Source organism: Pholcus phalangioides, unplaced genomic scaffold (assembly GCF_987345545.1).
Source record: "Pholcus phalangioides strain wild (caught in Gottingen) unplaced genomic scaffold, Ppha-v1.0 ptg000031l_1, whole genome shotgun sequence".
NCBI classification, from domain to species: domain Eukaryota; kingdom Metazoa; phylum Arthropoda; class Arachnida; order Araneae; family Pholcidae; genus Pholcus; species Pholcus phalangioides.
The window spans coordinates 8,596,247-8,618,589 of record NW_028301621.1 but is presented as its reverse complement, the minus strand read 5'-3'; the positions used below and the strand labels follow the sequence as shown (position 1 = coordinate 8,618,589).

Here is a 22,343-nt window from a genome sequence, read left to right as displayed (position 1 = left end):
AAAATTCAATAACATCACAATTTCAGCAAAGATATTAATAAAATTTATGTGGTTAAAAGTTTGATAATTGCCATTGTTCAAATCCTTGACTTGTACATGCTCAACAACTGGATATTCCTCATAGTTGACATAGCTGGAGGATTCTATAATTATTTAGGCAATTTTTGTGTGATTATACTAATTGCCAAAAATAAAGTAAAGTAAAATCACATAATGAAAAATATGTTGCTGTGTTCCTCACATGATAAAACACTGGGGCATTTATTTCCCCAAGGATGATGATGAGGAGACTGAAAAAAAATGCACATTCATACACCTTCAAAGATAGCGTGCAGTGTAAAAATAAAGTTATGAAAAATAAATTATCTCATAGATGCACTTGCAGCTAAAATTGCTCCAAGAAAATGTGATTGAATAAAATGCAAATTATTCAAAGTCCAAAATCAGCAAAAGCTAATCCAATAGATAAATTATGCTAAGTGGATGTTTTAAGCAAAGGAAAAATAATATGCATGTACAATAAATAATATAAATAGTAATAAAACTGCTGCAAAAAGATTAACCCTAATGAGGTTATTAAAAGCTCCAAGTGTGTCTTTATTAAAAAGCGTAGATCAACACTGACCCTGTATCAGCGTGTATAAAACCTGCCAGCTGAAACAGAACATCAACTTCTAAAGGCGTGATCTGTGACATCTGTTGAGCGGCATATAAAAATTCCTCTGAAAAAAGGGGAAAAAATATATTAGCTTCCTTAAACTGCTTCACACCTTTTTTTTGTTTGCTTCTCTCTAAACCAACAGATACACTCGCAAATCTAAAGCTGCAAATGAAAAAGTTCTAATTAGTGGAGGGAGGAGAAACAAACTTCACCCAGGAAGGTAAAAAAACCAAGACTCCTGAAATAAAACTTCTAATGAAAAATCATCCTGAGCAGAAAAATTCTTGAAATGCATCATCTACGAGCGAAATAAAGAAAAAGTGCCTTATATTTGTGTGTTGTTTGAAAGCTGTTTTGGTCAGCGCTTCTCAGTGGTCCTTTTCTCAAAAAAAAAAATATGTGAAATTCAAAAAAGCCATTCTGATATTTCAATTCATTCAGGATTCCCTGAGGATGAACTTAAGAGACAAAATTGATCAGCCATCCAACCATCCAAACCCGACTAAAAAAACCTTGGTTTGACCTTTTTTTTATAATAAAATTATGTTAAGTACAAAGCACACTTTAATAAGCAGAAAATTAAATGATGTTTCTGAGAAAATTCAATTTCTAAAAATAAATCAGTTTTCAAATTTTGTAAAAATTGGGAAATGATAGGAATGTTAGGCTGGCATTAAACTATAAATGTTTGATAAAGTTTCAAAAAAATTTCAAATTTTAACAAATTTTGAAAAACAACCAATAAGCCTATGTATCATAGGCAGAGTTGGACATGGAAGTCTGGGAGGGGGGCATAGCCATACTTGCCCCCCCCCCCCGATTGCGTGATGCCTATTGAATGCATTTACTCAAATGTAACTGATATGCTTATTGCTTGTTTTTCTCAAGTTTTGTAAAAGGTATATTTTATCAAACTTTTGTAGTGTAATCCACACTATATATCCCCTGTGCCGGGATTACACTATAAAAGTTTTTTAAAAGTTCTTTTATAAAATATGAAAAATTCAACCAATAAGATTATCAGTTGCATTTGCTCAAATGTAACCTATGAGCTTTAGTGGTTGGATTTTTCGTTTTATACAAGGGATTTTATCAAACTTTTATAGTGTAATCCCGACCTTTGAAATGAAAAAATTTAAGTTCGACAAAACATTGCCAATCCCTCATGTGATCCAAAGCAAAGGGTTATTAATAGAATTATTACTATTGAAACCTTATTGAGAAAAAGGAAAAAACACTGGCAAATTTTTGCTTATTGAAGAAATAATTAGCAATAAGAATTTATCTTGTGTCTTTAAATTATCATAGCGGCTTGCAGGGATTACAAAATTGGAATTTGAGGCCAAGCAAAATTTACTGAATTCATGTCAATGTGACTAATAATGGAGAGATATGTCATTCAGTCCTTGAAAAATTGACAAAACAAAAATGACTTAAACCATTTCTCTCATAGTAAAATTGATTGACTTCCAAGACATTTTGATGATGCAAATTTTTTAAAGATTTGTCACACCCTGGAAATTTCTTTTAGAACTTCAATTAGTGATACGGAAACTTCACAGCACTTATTTCTTTTATTTTCTTCAATTCCAATGTCATCAGAATTATTTTTCTAATATTGAAGCAATAATTCAAGGGCGCGGTAGCCCGGTCGATAAGATGCTCGCCTAAAGTACTAAAGGATGTTTAGAGGTGTCGCGAGTTCGATACCCGGTTCATCCTTGTCAGAAAACTTTCCTGACACAGGGGTACAACAAAAAACGGCGACTTGACCGCAGCAAAAAATTGCTACCGCAGGGAGTCCCCCATCGAGGGGTTAGCGTGCCAACCTCTCGATGAGTATAAAAACAAGCCTGCCGTTTGGAATCGGCAATAAATTGTAGGTCCCGGTCTAATTAGCCCTCGTGTGCAGAAAATGACCGTGGTGCGACAAAAATAATCAATGATCAATAATTTCAGCATTTTTTTTGTTTTTGTTTTTTTTGTTTCAATGCCACTGCACAGCTGGCAGCATAATCATTGAAAGATCTTCAGCCATATGATCCCTGCAGTTTTCTACAGAGGCACTCTCTCCTCCTGGATTACCTTATGTCTTCCAAAAAAAAAAATCTGAAATGTTTTTTAACCCTTTTCAGTGGTTCTTCGACTGCCATGCATCATAAAAATTTTCATACAATTGTCAAGCCAAAATTAAAAAGAAAGTCCTTGAATGTATGTCGATTGCACAGTTTCAAAGTCAGGAGAAACTGTAATAGGTAATAATTGGCGGGTTTATGCCAATCTGTCTTCATTCAAGTGGCTTTGAAAATGGTTTGGGGAGAACCTTATTATTCCCAGGAATAAAAATTTTACCCACACTATGTTTCCAAAGAAGAACCTAAAATTTAAATTAATATAATTTTAAATAGCAAAGTTGTTGATTTTTACAAAAGAACAACTAAGCTGAATTTGATATTCACACATCTAACGACTTTGTTATTTTTAATTCTGTTATAAGCAGGCTTGCCTGTATCTATATAATCAAGCAATGAAATAATTCAGTACTTTTGCACTCAAATATACAAAACAATTCAATCCAAAGCTGAAGAATGTAGAAAAAGACAAATGCAACTTCTTTCCTTTTCTATAAGCATCAAAGAAATGAATTACAGTAGTCTCCATAAAAATGAATTTTTATGCAGGGTGTTTTAAATCTCATATGTAGGGAAGGTGGGGGGGGGGGTTATAAAACACAACTAAACAACCACAAATCATCATACAGCCCATGCCCAGAACGCAAGTGGTTAAGGACCTAGAGGGTGGTATGTGCTATGCCATGAAATGAGAAACAAGACGGACAGAATGAAAGAACACAGATGAGTTAATGGAAAATGTTTCATTTCACAACTTCCAACAGTGACATAACAGCAACTGCTCAAAACTGTGATGTGACAACAGTGTTGCAGGCTTCATACCATTGATGAAGTAATGGCCAAACATTATCGAAAAACCAGGCATGTCTCAAATAGCAGATACAAAAATCTGGGCAACAAGATCTGCATTGGAATCTACGTTTCTTTCCATCATGAAACCTTTCATCACCATCATAGATGAGGCTTTAAATATAACCCCAGAGGGAAAAAAAGCAGACACACCAGAGAATGTTGTCAATTACACCTCACTCCTTGCATGAACAGTATCCTCCATGCAACACAAAAAGGAGTCCCTTTTGCAGAGTTGGCGCAATTGCTGGAAGGTTCTTGCTTCTTGCATGTGTCCTGTCAGAAAACGTTCAATCTTTAAGATTCCCTCTTGCATAACCATCCCCCACTCCCTTACATTTAATGCATGTTGGCCGCCTCCTGATTCATGTACACATCCATCTATGCAGTGATCCACAACTCAAATGGCAACTACTCTAAACATCATATTTATTGCATTTGCTGGGAAGCACCCTCTAGCACTTTATCACTTGAGTATGTGCATGGGTTGTATGGTGGTTTGTGCTTGTCTAGTGCTCTGTCACCAAAGTTGTTGATTCTTAATGTATGTGTTGTTGTAATGTTGTTGATTTCCTTAATGTATACACTCTGAGTTTTGCCCCACTCTGCATACAACAAAGTTTTTAACCACTTTAATTTACTCCGCATTAAAAATGATTTTTCTCAAACAAGTTTTTAATGAAATAAATTTTTAGATAGAACACAGCGGATTTGTTGTATGCAGATTATGTATTTAATTGTAGAGGAAAAAAAGAAACAAATAAAACACTTGTTAAACTTGATTAGAATACATGCTCACCCTTAGTGACTTCAAGGCTTGTATTATTCTTTGTGAAGCTTAGATAGACTTTTTTCACCAGCTCCATGTTGTTCAACAGAGTATTAAAGGCCATGAAATATGGGAAAGACACCAGATGTCCCGCAATACCACCAGCTGCCTTTAATATATAAAGATTAACATGTGTACTAAAAATAATGAGCATTTTGGTTTCACCATATGAATACACACATTAAAAAAGAATATTATATACATGATATAAAAAATCATGGTCTCTTTCCTCTCATAATCTGACCATGCAAATGGTTCAATTATGAGACACCTGTTTTTATTGACAAATAAAGTACAGTATATACTCATGTATAAGCTGACCCACCCACTTCAGACCACCAAAACCACAAATTGAAAACCCATGTATAAGCCAACCCCAAAAAATCTGTGCATTTCAGAGAAAAAAAAATCTTATATTTTCATGCAAAATGAATAGCTTATGGAAATTTACAATAGTGTGATTCAAACTTTTTAATCCATTTCTTCTAAGTCTCCAAGTTGATCAAGTTGATGGTAATCCATCAGCTCATCATAGGGGGAGCGACATCTTTGTTTCTATTTTCATCTGGGCTGTCATCGCCATTGTCACTTTCAAAGAGGATATCATCTTCAGTTCCGTCCATCGCATTGCAGATGCAACACTTTTTGAAGGATCGGATGATAATTTCGATGGAAACAGAATTCCACGCTCTCCCATCCATTTGATCCACAAATTCCTCAGTCTTTGAGGGGCTTGTTAATGCTCACATCTAAAGGCTGTAAAATCAACATTAGCCACCCCCAACCAATGATGTTTTTGATTTCTTTGCCTCAGCTTTGACATTATCAGTTCTGTGGGGTTTGAATATATCCCATAACAATAATGCAGGTTTCTCGAACACTGCTACAAAAATGACTACTGATTGTGGGGGGTCAGTATTTTCCCATCAAAAACTGACCCACGTATAACCCGACCCCCAACATAGGGAACGAATTTTTCCACAAAAAAAACTTGGCTTATACACGAGTATATACGATATGTGGATTGTATTGCATGACTTACTGCCACCAAATTTCTCTTTACATCTTCACTGAGCAAGTGCCTTTTGACTGATATCATGATATTGCTAAAGTCCATTGCAGATATGGCTCCTTTCTTAAATTTGTCATACTTTTGGAAAGATTGGATGGCATGCTCTTCATGGAAGTCCTAACGTGTGATGAAAAAAAAATTAATCAAAAATTTTGAAAGAAAATTTTCACTTTGAATTTAGAAAAAACTGAGTTAAAGTAACTTAATAAATTACTCATACAACAGAAAACTACATACTAAATTTGATGTATCACACAACAGAAAATTATATGCTAAATTTGACTACCTATCACAGAGACAAGTTCAATAAAAAATGTTTTTCCTCCAAAGTCAGAAAATCTGAACCACCTGCTTATATCATTTTGTTGAGAGAGCGGCGGGCTATGTTCTGTTTAGGAGGAGGTGGTAATCTGAACTATATTTGCAATTCAGGTTACCTGACCACTAGCAAATACTAATGTAAACAATTTTACCTCATACAAATTTTGAGCGTAATCATACCTACATTTAGCAGTGCAAAATATTGAGAAATACACATGAAATGTTTATTATTTTTCTAATGCCGATAAGTCCTTAATAATGCCTATTATTTATTTTATAGAGCATTTGGTTTTTTTTTTTCTGAGATTTTGAATCAAATGGTTAGACAAATCATTTTCATTATGGCATAAAAAAACTGCCTTAACCCATTAATGATGACTGATTTTTAGAAAGAAAAATAAAACACTGCATGGAACCACTCGTAATATGTATCGGCAAGGAAAAAAATTAAAATTTCCAATGGCAAATTTTCTTACCAACTGGCATCAATGGGTTAAGAGATTGCCAAAATCTGTACCAGATTACTTAAAATTTTTGTATTAGCCTTAATTAACGATTTCACCTATTACGTTTTCAGCATGAGAAATTTGGATTATATCTATTTAACGAATCCGCAATAAATATGGTACCCTTACCATATATTAGAAAAAGGAGGGGGGAAAGAAAAAGAAATAAAAAAAGAGAATATAATGTATAAGAGATTTTTTTAGAATTTTCTTTTCACTCTCACCCTACACATGTTCTCTTTTGCTCTTATATGTATATAGCAGAGAGATACAATATAAAGAAAAGAAAGAAAATGCAACTTCTGTAGATAATAGGGTTGCTGTAAAGCTTCACAATGGGGAAGAAAGAGAAAAGAAAACAGAACTTTGAAATTATTCCACTGATGTTTGGATGTAATATTACGCCCATGATTGTAAACAAGTTAAATTGTCTTCACAAAATCATACACTCTATAGTCCACATGGACAAACATAATACAATTAAACTTAGGTAAAATGGCACCACATGGAGACCAAATGGATAATGAGGATGAACTATGACTAAGGAGTCATGAGTCACAATTGTTTGAGTAGCACTGATATAACCTGGATGCTTTTATTTTTTAACTTGGGAAGTAATAAACTGTGCTCCTATCATTTTAAAAAGAGAGGGGAAAAAATCTATCTTTAACGATAGAGAGGATAATACAAATGGGTGTTGAAAAAAATGTGAAAGTACTGATACTACTGATACTAACGTGTAGTAACTGCGTGAATTCACTATAGCTAACTTCTCTTTTCTTGTCCCCGCCAAAATGTAATCGCACGAATTCACTCTGAAAATTGAACGGCAACTTCTCATGGAGAGTGGTATGTTTGATAATTTCTTCAAATTCATCTAAAGCAATACAAATAAATGAGTGAATACAAAAGTGAAATAACATACAAAAAAAAACACAACCTAATGAGTTAAAATGTAAATTTTGAAATAAAACCAAGATTTGTTGTACTGAAATATTTTCACAATCCCCCCCCCCCTCAAGTTCAGCTACAATAAAACTACTAAGCATACTTTGCAGAATTTGTATTTTGTGTGAACTCACAAAACATGTTATTGGCTCATATGCAGAAGAAACAAATGTTATAGACGTTATTACCATGAGTGATACTTCCAGAGCCATTGGTATCAAACAACTGGAAAGCTGTGATATAAAGAGCATCGGGCCTACATAAAACTGCTTCAAATGCTTCGAATTCCATAAACGATATAAGTCTGAAATGTAAGATAAATACAAGTAACAAAATGCTAACACACACAGCTGGAGAAGAAAACATTAGGATCGAGTTAACATGAAATGGGGTTTTTTTAATTAAAAAAACAATGCATATCAATATATATAGTGAAACCTGTCTAAAACAGACTCTGTGAGACAGAAACCTGTATTAGAAAGAATCAGAAGATTGTCCCATTGATGATGCACCCTTTTATAAGATATGGAAATATTTCAATTTTTTCAATCCCTCAATATTCTGTTGCACACAGATTTCCCTGCACAATGAACTTTAAAGAAAAACATTTTAAAAACAATAAATTTTACTTCACATACAATTAAATAGCTGTTTTTAATTGCTTTTTCCTTTTAAATCTAAAGAATCAAGGGCAGATTTTTCAAGAAACATTTGACTTGTTTTTTTGTTTTTTTTAATCTTCCTAGTTATCATCAAGTTTATTGCTGAAAAAATTCACTAATCAAATACAGTGCAACCTTGATAACTCAACACACAGATAACTCTACATTTTTATTGTTTGCTCAATACTAAATTCAATAAAGAAAATCCTCTCTGACTCGACACATGATTACCACATCCTGCTCAAGTCAACTACGATTTATATTGTGTCATCACAACTCCTTTTTCGAAAGTGCTCATTCATATTTGAAAAATTTAATGACAACTCTTGTGTTTCCATTTTTTTTCTTCAAACTTTCTATGTTACTTCTGTTTCTTTGTTGATTGGCATGTGACGAAGATTCTCTCCCACACTTGTGGGGAAGGTTACCTCCCATTATTACTCTGCTTGGAACCTGAAAACTCAACTTCTGGACTGCGAAAGTCACAGATAAATACATATGATTTCTGAAATTTTTGAGTGCGAGATGGTGAAGAAAGCTAGATCGGGAGGTTTTTAGTGAGAAGAAAGTCAATTTGGACAATTGCAATGCTTATTCACAAAGGAAATATCTTTTGGCAATCAAAATATGTTTTTTCTATCTGATTCTGATTCAAAATTATCCTCGATAGGAAAATTTTTCACAGAAAGTTACAGACCAAAACATTGTATGAATTTGTACATGGAATTGTTCAACAATATACAGGCACATATGTGATTTATGTGATTACATAAATAATTTTAAAAAATTGTTGAAGGTGAAATTAAATAAAACCTTGTTAACTTGACATCCGCTCAAGTCGACATGTTTTTAGATGCCCTTATGGGTTATCAAGTTATCAAACTTCCACTGTAATTTAACACAATTTCTTTTTTGTAAATTTTTTCTTGCACAGCATAGAAACATAACAAGAAATCAAAATGGGAGTAATAAAAAAAATTAATGCAACTCATTAACGTTGCAGATAATTTGCATAAGAAATTGTTTTTTTTAATGTATCACCCGTGAATTATATCCCCAGAAATCACTAAGATTATATACTGCAATGGGGAAGAAACCAGAATTCTTAGGCTGGTTCAGGAAGAGAAACACTAGAATGGCCAGAGCAGTGTCGTCTTAACGCATGGGCCTCAAGAGAAAATGTGGGGGGGGGGGCTCACAAAAATGAAATGTGATTGAAATTTTTGAGAATTCACCACATAGGGCCTCCAAAAAATCATTTGGCCCAGGTGCCCATGATGTTCTTAAGCCGGCCCTGGGCCAGAGCAGTCATTTTAACTGTTTTTGATAACACTATAATTTCGACATTATGTAACATACACACTCAGTTTTCTGTGACTTTTCAGCATTTTTATACTTCTCTGAGTGTACAAAAATGTGACGATATTGAAGGTTTTGTTCGAGAGATATCAACGTTTATACCTAGAATGGCCAAGAACAATCATTTTGACTGTTTTATGGAAATTAAGTTTTCTTGTTGGAGCAGTCGATGTATGTTTTGTTTTAGGTATATATATATATCACTAATTCACTGATGGCACACACAACACAATGCGTATTCACTAGTAACATACAGGTAAGAAAAAAAATGATAATGATATTTGTAGCATCATGTTACTTGGCTTCCAGCTAGCTAAAAAGATTTGCAGAGAAAGCAGAAGTTCATGTGTGTATTCACATTCCAGACACTATTTCTTATTTAGCTGTATGTGATAATATGCTTAAATTTAATATTTCACATTTAAAATTGTCCTTTGTTCTTGGCTATTTGTCTCGGAACAGGTGTTCGACGACCCTGTCCCCATGGTCTTGCTCCTCTCCGGTGCATACCTCTCCAAGTTGCAGCTGCCTCTTTTAGCCAATCACGACTAATTAATACACCTGCCTCTCGTACACCTACACTTTCACATCTATCCTTTATCAAGATATGTACGTTATGTAATTCACTTTTACTATAGTCACCATGAAATAAAGTCATCCACCGCTTGCTGCTCCGGATATCACTTTCTTTTGCTTCAACGTATTGCAATTCAATTATCAAAATGTGTGAATGTGACATGTATATACATTAGTCTTTGGTTATTACCAATTCGTAGAGGAATATGGAAGAGGTGCTTGTCTGGTTTTGTAGTCTCTGGTTATCAAAGTTGAGAAAACTTTTTTCCTGATTGTTCACTTGACAAGTTTATTTTTTGTTTGTCAGACTTCAGATAACTCTTCAGGCCACCATCTACTTTGAAAGCTTCATTAAACAGAGGTTCATTGACAGTGTGCAAAAGTGGTTCTTAGAAGATGGAATGTGTTTGAACAACATTTTATCAATACTAAATGGTTTTTCGTAAAATGAGTCTGAGACGACTCAATATGAAAACTCTGACAATGAAAATCATGATTTCCTACTATATCCACCCTAAAGAGAAATTAGTGATTCCGAAAGTGACTGGTCCGAATCAGATAACACTGATGAAAAAAAGAAAGACAGTTTTTTTTATTGTGTAATGTTTATAAATTTAATTGTGAAATTATATTTTAGTAGTGTGCTGGTTTTTCCTCAATTTCAAAGTTTATAGTAACATAATACAGTCGCCGCTCATTATAATGACCCCCCCCCCCTCCCATCGTTCCATTGGGATTGATTGATGGCCGCTCACACCCAAAGCTGTAGTACAAGACAACTTCCTCTCAATATATTGGAGTTCTTGTTATGTTGAGAGGTTGTTCTATCGAAAGGGAAACATATAGGATAGTATATATATGAAAATATTTGGGACTTGACCTGCTTGTCATTGTGATGGAGTCGCTCATTATAACAACCATTGACTGTATATTTCATGCATAGTGTATACGAACTAAATAGTCTGGATAGAAATGATTATGATACACATATAAAAAAGTACACATCATCAAAATAGAGCAATGTATGATGCTATGTGAATGTGTTTATCTTTTTTTCACAGTAAATCTTGTAACACAACAGTTGTTCTCTATATTTAATTTGAAGTTAGAATTTTTTTATGGACACCCGCTGTATACTTAAGGTAGATTTTTTTTCAAATTAACAAATTAAGTATGTGAGACAATGATTGTTACTTTTTATTGTAAAAATTTAATAAGATTAAATATATTGTACTTAAAAGAAAGAGCACTCAAAATGACTGCCGTTGACTCTAATAGGTACAACTAGTGCCGTAACTAGCCATTCCTGTGCCATGTGCAAGAATTTACATTTAGGCCCTTCTGGCCTATTCTTGGGTCTCTCTTCCAAGTGGGCCCTGTGCACACACACACCTGTTACACCTGCCTTGTTACGCTCTGGGTATAACGTATAGTCCAGCCCTTCTAGTGTTAAGGAGCATTGGACAACAGAAGTCCTTCTCATATTTTACAATACCGGTTATATAACACTGAATATTATTTGATAATGATCAACATACCCATCTTTAGAGGTGTCAAGTATGCTGCCTAATAATCTCACGGTTTCAGGATGGTAGTTGGTATCTTGGTAGAGGCCTAGGTACTTCTGAACAAAATCCTCTGGTGTCATAAAATACTCCCCATTTTTCTTGATGCTAGCATACTGAAAGGAAAGAAAAGTGTGAGTGAAATCGAAATGACTATAGTGGTATACAAATGTTCAAACATAAACTTTACATTGTTAAGAAAAACAATAATAGAAAATATGGCAATCAAGTGCGAAACAATTTTACTGTACTTTTTCGAATATCTCTTGTAGTTTTTCTGGATCCGCTCTTTTTGTATACTGAGATCCCTAAAATAAAAAACAACACATAACTCATTCTAAAACCACATATATATTCGAAAAACATTATGTGGGGGCATACAGGGTGAATGTGACATGTTCTGCCAAACAAAAGGGGGCGATAGACAAACCCAAGAAGAACATGAAACACCCTACCAACACTGTCCTATCTCGAACTGTTTGAGTTATGGTGAATAATCGATCATTTAAAAAAATGTATCATGCCTGAAAAAAATCAGCATTTGAAGTTTCTGGGAGATCTAAATGCAAACTAAGCACACATTTGGAAAGAACAGAAAAAATACTATAAAGTGACACCAATTTCATTGAAATATCTGGATTTATTGATGAGATACAAATTGGCAAAGTTCAAAATCAAATTGTCACCAAAATTTTTCATCTCCAATTAAGCGAAGACCCTTCTAGCTGCAATCGGTCAAAACTTGTCCATTACACCAACTTTCATACAATAAACTATAATCTAATAACAATAATCTATTACAATAAACTATATCAGTGATCTAGTTCAGGAGAAATTTAGTCTTTTGTTTGACTACATCACTGAAATCTGCTTTTGTTGAAATAATTTTAGTACATTTTGGCAACAACTCAATTTTTCACTTCACCAATCTCTCATCACTTGAAGCTTGCCATTAAATAAAGATATCCTGTAGATATAAAAGATGAAACCTTCTGGATTTTTCTACAAAATCAAATTCTCTCAGAAACCCGTATCTGCCAATTATGAATCTTCGTCGAATATTTACTTTGACAAAGGCTGATTTCAATGATGTATTGCAAACAAGAGGCTGAATTTTTCCTGAACCAAAACACTGCTATGACTTATTGTAGGCTCTTTCAAAAGCTGGTACAAAACTGGCAAGCTGGTGGGCAAGTTTTTGGTAAATTTGACCAATTGTAGCATAGCTATAAAGGCATTTGCAGAATTAGAGGTTACGGAATTTGGTGACAATTTGATTTTGAACTTCGCCAATCTTTCAGCGACTGTAGCTCACCAATAAATCAAGATATTTCGATGATGTTATTATATAGGATTTTTCCATTCTTATTCTTTCCAAATATGTGCTTAGTTTGCGTGTAGGTCTCTCAGAAACTTCACAAATGCAGGGATTTTTTTTAGACTTGACACATATTCTTTCCATAATCTATTGATTATTTACCATAACTTGAAACCGTTTCGAGATAGGACAGGGGTGGTAGGGTTTCTCATGTTCCACTTGGATTCATCTACCACCCCTTCTTTCATTTGGCATAACATATCATGCTCTCTCTATATTACATAATTATATATTAGAAATAAAGAACACATCACGAGGAAAAATATAAATAATCGAATAAGTCTGAGAGCAAGTAAAGCAATCACATCATAAGAATATGCAATGGTTGCTGAGAATAAAAAGACATTTCTTCCAGGGTTATGCAGATCCATACCATAAATAAGCATAACGGTGAAATAAAGACATCAGGCAATGCAATCAAAGCAGAAACAGGAAAAATGGTGAAAATAGTAATTTAAAAAATTACAAATTAAAGGAATATCACAAAATAGTAACCGAATAAAGTTGACATTACAGTATAAAGGCGATTTCCAAAAAAAAAAAACGCGTACATTCCACATTTTCAAAATAAAATTGATCTCAAGTTATAGCTAATGACTTGAAGTTTAATATTTCATAAATGTTTTTCACTTTCATATTTTATTCTTTGGGTTTTGTGACTGAAAAACATAGATTTTGTCTAATCTGTTACGAAAACAAATATCACTCTAAAAAAATTATTTCTGCTGTTTTTCTTTTAAAATAATGAAAACAGCTCATTTCTTACACATATGCTAAAAAAAGGAAGTTAAAAATTTTCTGTATTTTTTGGCTTTCATGATTCTCTCAAAATAGCACACAGAAAAGTTGATCACTGATTATTTTTTTCGCACCGTCATTTTTCTGCACACACAGACTAATTAGACCAGGATCTACAATTTATTGCAGTTTTTTATACTCATTGACAGGTTGGGGCGCTAACCCCAATATGGCCCCCCCCCCATTGTTCTGCAATGAGCCCTCAGCTGACTGGAAATGCTATGAAGCAAAGTTTCCCATAATAGTGTTTTCTACACTTTTCTTAAAAATTCTTCCAGATCGTTCTGCAGTAGCACTGATTGTTCTGTGATGTAAATTACAGATTTCTGTATGTATATTCTGTTTTTGGGGTTAAAGAAAGGGTGAGGTAACTATTTTATAAGTGTTCCAAACAGCATTTGAATTATAAAAATTGACACAGTACACATTGCGCATTGTTCATTAGTTTCAGAAATCTGAAATAAAAACATTCTGCTGTACCTCCTAATACACTCACTATAACTGATGTTTATAGCAATGAACGATTCATTGTGCAAAATAGGTCACCCGGGCCTTGCCTTCGCATTGTGATGGCCCTGCCAATTAACATCATTCATTCATCTACTCCACTTTTGAATGTTTATAACAATTTGGGTGGGGGTACTAGATCCCCCTATCCTTTCTTGCTTGCAATGATTTTCATTGAGTCTGAGAACCTGTTTTGACAAGTTAATTTAGTAGTCAATGAAATTTTAAGTCCAAGTATTTTAACTCATTGGAATCATTTAAAGCCCTGCGGTCGTCATGCGATTTTTTGTCATATAAATCATATGACGTCCTCAGGGCATCACGCAGCTGTATGTACGTACGCATATGTCTCCAACCATGCTGCTAAGGAATCTAAATCTGATTACTCAGTCAAAAGAGTATTTAAATATGACATCATAGGGTTAAGAATCTGTTCAAATGTTAGGTAACAAGTAGTTTGGTTGAGTATGTAACCAAGAGTGACCATTGGATATTACAAAGCCGTGCCCACTGGCACCTGCACGTTGTGTCTACTCAATCTGAAAAAAACAGGCTTGATTCTATTTCTACTTGTTTATTAAATCATTAAATAACTTGATTACTTAAGAACTTAAATGCACTGTTTACACCCTCTCACTCACTTTAAATTTAATCAACTACCAAATAACTTAACCCACGTAAACAGACCTCAATTTATCAAGTCCATCCATCCTCTTGGGGAAGAGAGAATACCATTTCTAAATGCACTCTCTGGGCAGTTATGTCTCTCTATATCTACTTTTGAATGAGAAAAAAAAGGCACTGGGTTCTCTCGACTCTTATCGTTAAATGAAATTGAGCCCATCAGATATACAGCTTTTATCTATCATATAAGGATACTCTCTTTTCATAAATAAATAAATAAATATAAAACCATGTCCTAAAAATGTATCCCCGTAATCATAATTTTTTCATAATCGAATGGATCCAAGTCTCAATTTTGATTAGCAGGGTCATGGTCCTCACAAGGATAGGGTTGACAGGGCTCCAGCCCTAGGACTATTAGCATCATTTTTTGTTTTTTCATGCTGTAATTAATCACTATAAAAGAACCAGTGAAAAGTCTGGCTTGCGGGAAACCTCGCCAAAGATTCTAGTCAACTCTCACTGCTCCAGGATATGGGGGGCATGAGAAGGGTCCTAGTGCATTAATAAATATTGATTGCAGTTTATGAAATAACTTGTTTGATGTACATTTGTTAGCCTAACTTTTATGTACCAACGGGGGCTGTACAAGATCAAGGTCAACGAAGGTCACACTAAGCACATGAGAAATCCTCTTGACTAGAAAAAACATGCCAATGCATAACGAATATCATACCATCATATACAGTATAATTCATAATCTCCATCATCTCACCCTCATAGATGTTCGTAGATAGCAAAATTTTTAATTTCCACTGTAAAAAAAGTCAAATAAATACAATGGATTCGGTAGGTACCGGGACAGCTGTTAAGTTTTAAAATAAACCTCATCATTAAATGAATACTAACTAATACAATCATTCGTGAATGCTAACCTCTCACAAAAGCGAAATATAATTAAAACAACAAATGGAAAATGATCAAGTCCTTTCCCCCTATGAACCTTTAGTTGATTTCTCTAATCGATTTTTATCAAATTAATTAATTTATTCATTTACACTCGACTCTATTGACCGTTCGAGTAATTAAGTGCTTCTCATACCTCTAGTTGGCATGATGCTCGAGTGAAGAGAAGATCGAGTATGAAACGCTTTTGCATGCCAACCTAGGATGAAATCAGAACAAGAAAAATAAGGTGAAAAACAAAACAAAAAAAAACTAAAATGAAATAGAAGCTCCAAACTAAAAACGAAAAAAATTGGCATACAACTTCATGCGCATACAATTAAACTCAGTAATGAAAAATTAAAACCGGGACGTCCTCTTTCACCTTATCATCTGTAAATACAGAATCGGCGGACATCGAGGCCATATTTTGAAAAATTTAAAAGACCCTGTTGCCAACTCATTGAAACTTATATTAAAGAGAAATTTGTTGAGTTGCCTAACATAGACTTGGTGGTGGAAATTGTAGACTTTGAATGGTGTTGGAACGGCAGAAAACAATAATTGTGAAACTATTCTCTTTTCCAAATACAATGCAGAATGTTTGTTATCAGTCTTTCTCAAACCATGCGTCGCGGCTCTCAGGGGCATCGCCAACCTTTGTCAAGGGCATCGTGGCAAACTGTCGAAATTGTTGTGCATTGCCTGTTTAGTGCTTTGAAGTGGTGTTTTTTTCTCTAAACTATTCTAGGCAGGGCCGCAACTTGGGACTTCTAGTGACCCGGGCGCCGGACCCAGAGCCGCAATTAGATGCTTCGTCACCCGGGGCAAGTGCGCATTTCGTCGTCCCTTTGTAATGTTGAAGGAGAGATTTGAGAATAAAATTTGCGTTCCCTCTGATCCAGTGCCCGGGACACGAGACCCGCCTGCTTCCCGGTACTAGAGGCTCCTAGTTGCGGCCCTGGCTGGACCAGAGGAGGGGGGGAATAAATTTCTCCCTCAACATTGAAAGGGCCTAATGCGCCTAAAAGGGCCTCGTGCCTAAATGCGTGCTTTCCCTGGCTGACCAAGCATCTGGTTGCGGCCCGATACCTAATTGAAGTTTTTGCAACTTATGTCCTGTTGTCACCATTTTTGCTCCTGACCTCCTCTGGGAGGAACTCCCGTCATAAACCACATGAAGGGGAAGATCTTTGTCGATCCTTCTCGGGAGAAGGTCTCAAAAAAAGGCATTGACATTGAACTGCTTTTTCCTTTCAATTATTTTTTGGTTTAATGTTAAAAGAAAAACGGGTGAATTTCCCACGAGTGACCATCATTGTATGTGAGTGAGTTCACCGAAAATTTCAAGATTCCGCATCACAGTAACCAGGGCCGGATTAAATCATATGAAGGCCCTAAGCACTCAAGTAATTTTTGTGTCCTCCTCCCCACCCTTTACCGCTTAGCCCTATGCTCTGTTCATTCTAACTTGGGTCCAGGTGTACATAAACCGCTGTACCAATTTTTGATACCACTCCGCATCCTTTATCTCTATTAGTTGTAATTTTACCCGTCCTTTCATTACGTGTTCCAAACACGTGCGTTGTTTCCTCAAACGTGAGATTGTAAATTCATTAAGAATTTTCCTCAGATGAAAATTTTTTTTCACTGTTCTCCAAATTTTTAGTTTTATTTGTTGAAATAAAAACTAATGATAACACTAATTAAAACAAAAAGGCTCTGCCAAACAAGATGGATACGGATATTTCATTTATGTCATCAAACGATAAAGAAGAAAGCTCTTTTTTCTTTCAAGAACTCTTGAAGAAGCGTATACAAGTCTATAATACCAAATCAGTTTGCGAATAATAGGAATAATAATAATAAAAAACTGAAACTTCCGTTAAAAAAGAGACGGTAATACTTGAGTGTGAAAGGATTATCCTGTCAACATCCCCCCCTCCCCCTTGAAGACATAGCAGCAACAATGCTTTGACCGATCTTTAAAAAATGTTTTTTACCCGTCTTCCAGATAACTTTGAAAATAATACGGAATAAATATTTAAAAAAAATAAACAAGAAAAAAATCATGCGCCCCATTCCAACCAGAACCGCAACTAAAGGGGAGCAGGTGGCTCTCGTGTCCCGGGCGATGGACCAGAGGGGGTTCAAATTTTATTCTCAAACCTCTACTTCAACATTACAAGGGGGTGCCAAAATCCGCACTTGTCCCAGGTGGTCAAGCATCTAGTTGCGGCCCTGCAATTAATCTGGCCCTTTTCCAACTGCTTTACCGCACACCAACTAGGGCCATATATCGCCATACGACAATTTCCAACCAGAGGAGTTGGGTGGGAAATGAAAGCTCCATCTATCGGTGGCCGTCCCAGATTCGGTAGGTAAATAACTTGCTTCTAACGTTCTATGCCCGGATTCGAACTCATGGACCTTGATGATAACCTTCACAGGGGAAGACGAGCATCTTACCACGGCGCCACTCGCATTTTTATATATTTTTAGAATCTAAAGCCTGGTTTTCCTAGGAGCAGGTTTTCTGTGTCGCGCGCAACGTGAATCGCCAGCGCGACACGCCGTCTACTCACCAAGAAGAAAAGCTGTATGACTGTTTTCCTACAGAGCGCAATACGGCTCACGACAGCATTTTACGTCGGGCGTGATTGGCCGACTGCTTCTCGAGGAGTCAAATGCGTCGTGCGTCGCGCGGTTTGCCGATGTTCTCTTCACTCTTGTGTGTTTTCTTTCCCTTCAGCCGGGTTTTCCTAGAATAGAATTTCTGCGCCGTGTGCAGCGTGAAAATGCTGATTGGTTAAGAAACCTGAAATTCATGTTTTTTGACCAATCATCGTTTTTACGCTGCAAATGTTGTAGAAACCTGCTTCTAAGAAAACCTTGCTTTCCTTCAAACCGGACCATGCAGACGACAGAGTAGCTGATGCCAGGGCCATATACTATATATATATATATATAATATAGCCACCCTGATCTGATGCACCCCGCTAGGAAAACACATACGCGTAGTGTGATTAAGTAACACTTTGCTGCCGACGTGAAATTATACTGTTCGGTTCACGCGGCGCAAAATACCTATTCCTTTAAGAGTATCATGGGCCCCCAGGCCAAGTTATTTTTCTGAGGCCCTACGAAACAACTTCTCGAAAATTTCAACCAGATCTCATTTTTGTGAGGCCCCTCTTCGCTCGAGACCCCCGGGCCGTGCCCGGGTGGGCTACTCATTCGCTTCCACACTTTTCTGGTCAATCTTTTGGTCATTCACTGCTCTGGTCACCCTTCTAAAAATTCCCTATATTGCATAAGGTAGCGTGTTATTTTGTCGTTCAACACAGATAGCGAAATTCTGTGCGCAGTGAAACAACAGGTCTGCGCATGTGTAAAAAATAGAATGTGTCCCCATCATCTGGGGGAAATAGTCAGAGAAGGCACATATATATTTCTCATGTAAGAATAAAATTTTTCCTTTCTCTGTAAGAGCGTTTCGGTGTTCACCCATGGTGCCCCTCTTCCCTACATCCTGGAGACAGGTCGCCCTAGACTGAATACTTTGGTGGGCCTCCGCTATAGCGAATTTATCGTGTAAAAAAACAATAATAATATTTGTCCCGGTCCTATGCTACCATTGTGTGTGTGGTGAGGGGGGGGGGGTGTCATGGAGCTCACTTAAACCATTGAGAGTGGATGTTTGATTTCGTATTCAGGAAACATTAACCGACAACTGAGTTGAATTCTCTATGAACATTGGCAGAGATAGACTAGAAACTCTGGAGAGAAGGAGGAGGAGGAGGAGGGGGGGGGTGTAGGACGATGATGATGTCAATTCATCGCATGCCTATGTGAAAACTCCTGTGCGTATATTCCTATGTACATTACATACATTAGATCAATCGGCTACGTATGAAGAATTTTCTCGAGGGGGAGAGCTTTTCAATTTTTTTTCTTCTAAAGAGGGGGTTTAGAACCAGGGCAGTATTAAGAGCATCATGGGGGTCCCCCGGGCCGAGTGATTTTTCGACCTGGTAAATTTTCGAAAAATTCAACTGCGTACTTCTCAGTTTTTGGGACCCCGCATTCTCTTGAGACCCCCGGATGTCCATGCGTTAAGACGGCACTGGTTAGAGCCCCAACACCCCCCCCCCCTCTTCGCGTATGGCTTTAACGCTGGACCTATGAGAGAGAGATTCAATGATTAGCATCATGATAAACCATTGAGATATATTTCAGAGTTCTTCTGCGGATGCTTTTCTTCTGGTGATGAACAAATTAAAAACTTGATTCCTGAATATAGGGTGAGAAATTCCGGCAGAGGGTGGATGGTGGACGTGCCGAAACCACCATTTCACCCAGTGATGGTAACTGATAGAAACTTTCCTTTATTCATGGGAAAAATTGGCACAAGTGGGAAATTTCTTGGCGTTTGTGGGAAATTTTGAGAGTTCATCAAACAAAAAAATTAAAAATACAAACATATATGACATGTACATTAGATTAGGGTGGATCGAAAAGTATATAGGAATTTTTTTTTTTCCGAAATTACTTTTGGTTTGGGGTGGGAAAGTTGTGTCTTGGGTGTATGAGTCAGCACACTTTTTTTTATTGAAATCCATTTATATCTTCTGGCGGCCTAAGCACCCCAAAAATAGTTAAAAATTCACACTTTTATCAAATGCATTAAAAATTGTAAATTAATGAAAAATATTTATATTATAAATTTTGCAGAGTATTCAGGTATATTAAAGTATAAAATTATAAATAATAGTAATTTTATAATAATACATGAAGTATAAATTTAAAAATTAAAGCAATAAATCATAAAACTTATGTTATTTCTTAACTTATATAATGGCTTTTCTGATATTGTATTAATTTTGAAGATTTACATATTTCTAAATGCTGTAATGCTTTTTGGTATTAAAATGTTTTATATATGGCTTCTCGATTTTGTCCTATTCAATATGAAGCCGTGTGTTGTTTGTGTCTCTTCTTTTTCCACACACATTTTTCGACGCCTAAGACACTAGGCGAATGCATCTTTCAACTGCTTGGGTATCGCATGAATATTTTCACCATTCCTTCCAACTTTTACTTTACTAAATAATTTTATACATTTAATAATAAACAATAAATTATTTTTCCTTCTCTGCCTATACTATTTTCCCTGTGAAATCGATTACTTAACTCATTTTTTTATTTTTTATTCAAAATTTACATGAAAATCGATTTTTGGCAAATATTTAAGTGTCGTGGGGCACCGGAAGAAATTAATTGAAGTTGAAAAAATTTTGCATTTATGCTAGTATGCTTAAAAGACAACTTTTGCACCCCAAGCCGATTCTTTTATCTACATTTCGATTTTTCGATCCACCCTAATATCATCAAATAAAAAAAATACTGTGCATATAAATTTTTCGTGTTAAATGCGTAACCGCGCATTTTTTCACCGACAGATACCAACGCATTTCTCTCTCTGAATGTGTGGGAAAACTTCATCAAATAGGCTTTTTCCAGATTGGAAAGGAAGAGGCCTGCACTCTCAACATTGACGTCATTTATCCCAATTTTTAGAATAGGTGGCGCTACTATTCTGACCAATAAAACCGGCCACAATAATTTTCCCATAACAGAACTACCAAAAAAAAAGGCAGAAATATAGAAAAAATTTGGGAATTTCAACGGCTATTGGTGAATGCGTGTAGGAAAAAAACCACTAAACAATGAAGAAATTTTTTATGTTTCAAGGTGGGAAATTTTTTTCCCAGAAAAAATGAAAAATAATTTTGGAAACCTGAAAAGCAGGACGAAAAAGTGAATTTTCCGAAACGTAGGACACTAGAAATGACATAAAAAAAGAGGACATGTCCTCTTAAAGGAAGATGGTTCTGACCCTACTTCAACTTATATAATTTCAGAGTGAAAAGTATTTCTTTGATGGTTTACTTCCTGTGAAATTCGTGTTTCTCGGGGTCCCGAGCCCGGGTTTACTCTAGGGCCGTCTCTATTCTACGGTGATCTCAACAGGCTGAGCCCAATTACAGAGATGGGAAACACACGGACATAACAATACAAAAATACAAGTAATGACAATTAATAGAAAAGCAAATAATAATTATAATAATTCATCGCATTTACAAGTTAAAAATAAAATCAACAAACTTAAAAAACAAAAATATATACGTGCAACGGAAGCACACATTGAGAATTCAGCATGAGGAAGACAAATTCATAAAGCACCTAGTAGAACATGGAATCCATGTGCAAAATATCTGGGAATTCACCCGTATTGTAATTTTTGCATGCTCGCAAAATTGGTGAAGCATTTAAAATGTTCGTTTAAATGTTCTGCACGAGATAAATAAAAAACATTTCGGGAACTATGAACCCGTCGCTCGCGAGATGGCACGGATATATTAATTAGGCTCGTCAGATAATAGTCATCGATTCTGCCGTGAAGAACTTTGTGAAGGAATGACAGGTCTCGCTTTGCACGTCTGCTATCGAGAGATGTCGACACTTGCCGGGACAGAGAGAGATTGAGGGTTCGATTCCCCACAGAGAAATGTGAATTTTCTTTCCGAACTACATCTCGATCTCCGCTT

At 35.7% G+C, this 22,343-nt stretch overlaps 1 protein-coding gene across 1 annotated transcript in view; it reads right to left on the bottom strand.

The window, feature by feature from the left end:
- aralar1 (calcium-binding mitochondrial carrier protein aralar1) overlaps nucleotides 1–16,183 on the bottom strand; it is a 29,570-nt gene extending 13,387 nt beyond the window's left edge. Inside the window, exons 1-9 of the mRNA XM_089253049.1 lie at nucleotides 16,118–16,183; nucleotides 15,890–15,952; nucleotides 11,732–11,788; nucleotides 11,454–11,596; nucleotides 7,507–7,622; nucleotides 7,108–7,247; nucleotides 5,514–5,660; nucleotides 4,442–4,580; nucleotides 626–722 (exon numbers count right to left, since the gene is read on the bottom strand). Coding sequence (XP_089109175.1) covers nucleotides 626–722; nucleotides 4,442–4,580; nucleotides 5,514–5,660; nucleotides 7,108–7,247; nucleotides 7,507–7,622; nucleotides 11,454–11,596; nucleotides 11,732–11,788; nucleotides 15,890–15,952; nucleotides 16,118–16,159 — 944 coding nt within the window. The 5' untranslated portion in view covers nucleotides 16,160–16,183. The remainder of the gene's footprint in view (nucleotides 1–625; nucleotides 723–4,441; nucleotides 4,581–5,513; nucleotides 5,661–7,107; nucleotides 7,248–7,506; nucleotides 7,623–11,453; nucleotides 11,597–11,731; nucleotides 11,789–15,889; nucleotides 15,953–16,117) is intronic.
- Between the last annotated feature and the right edge of the window lie 6,160 nt (nucleotides 16,184–22,343).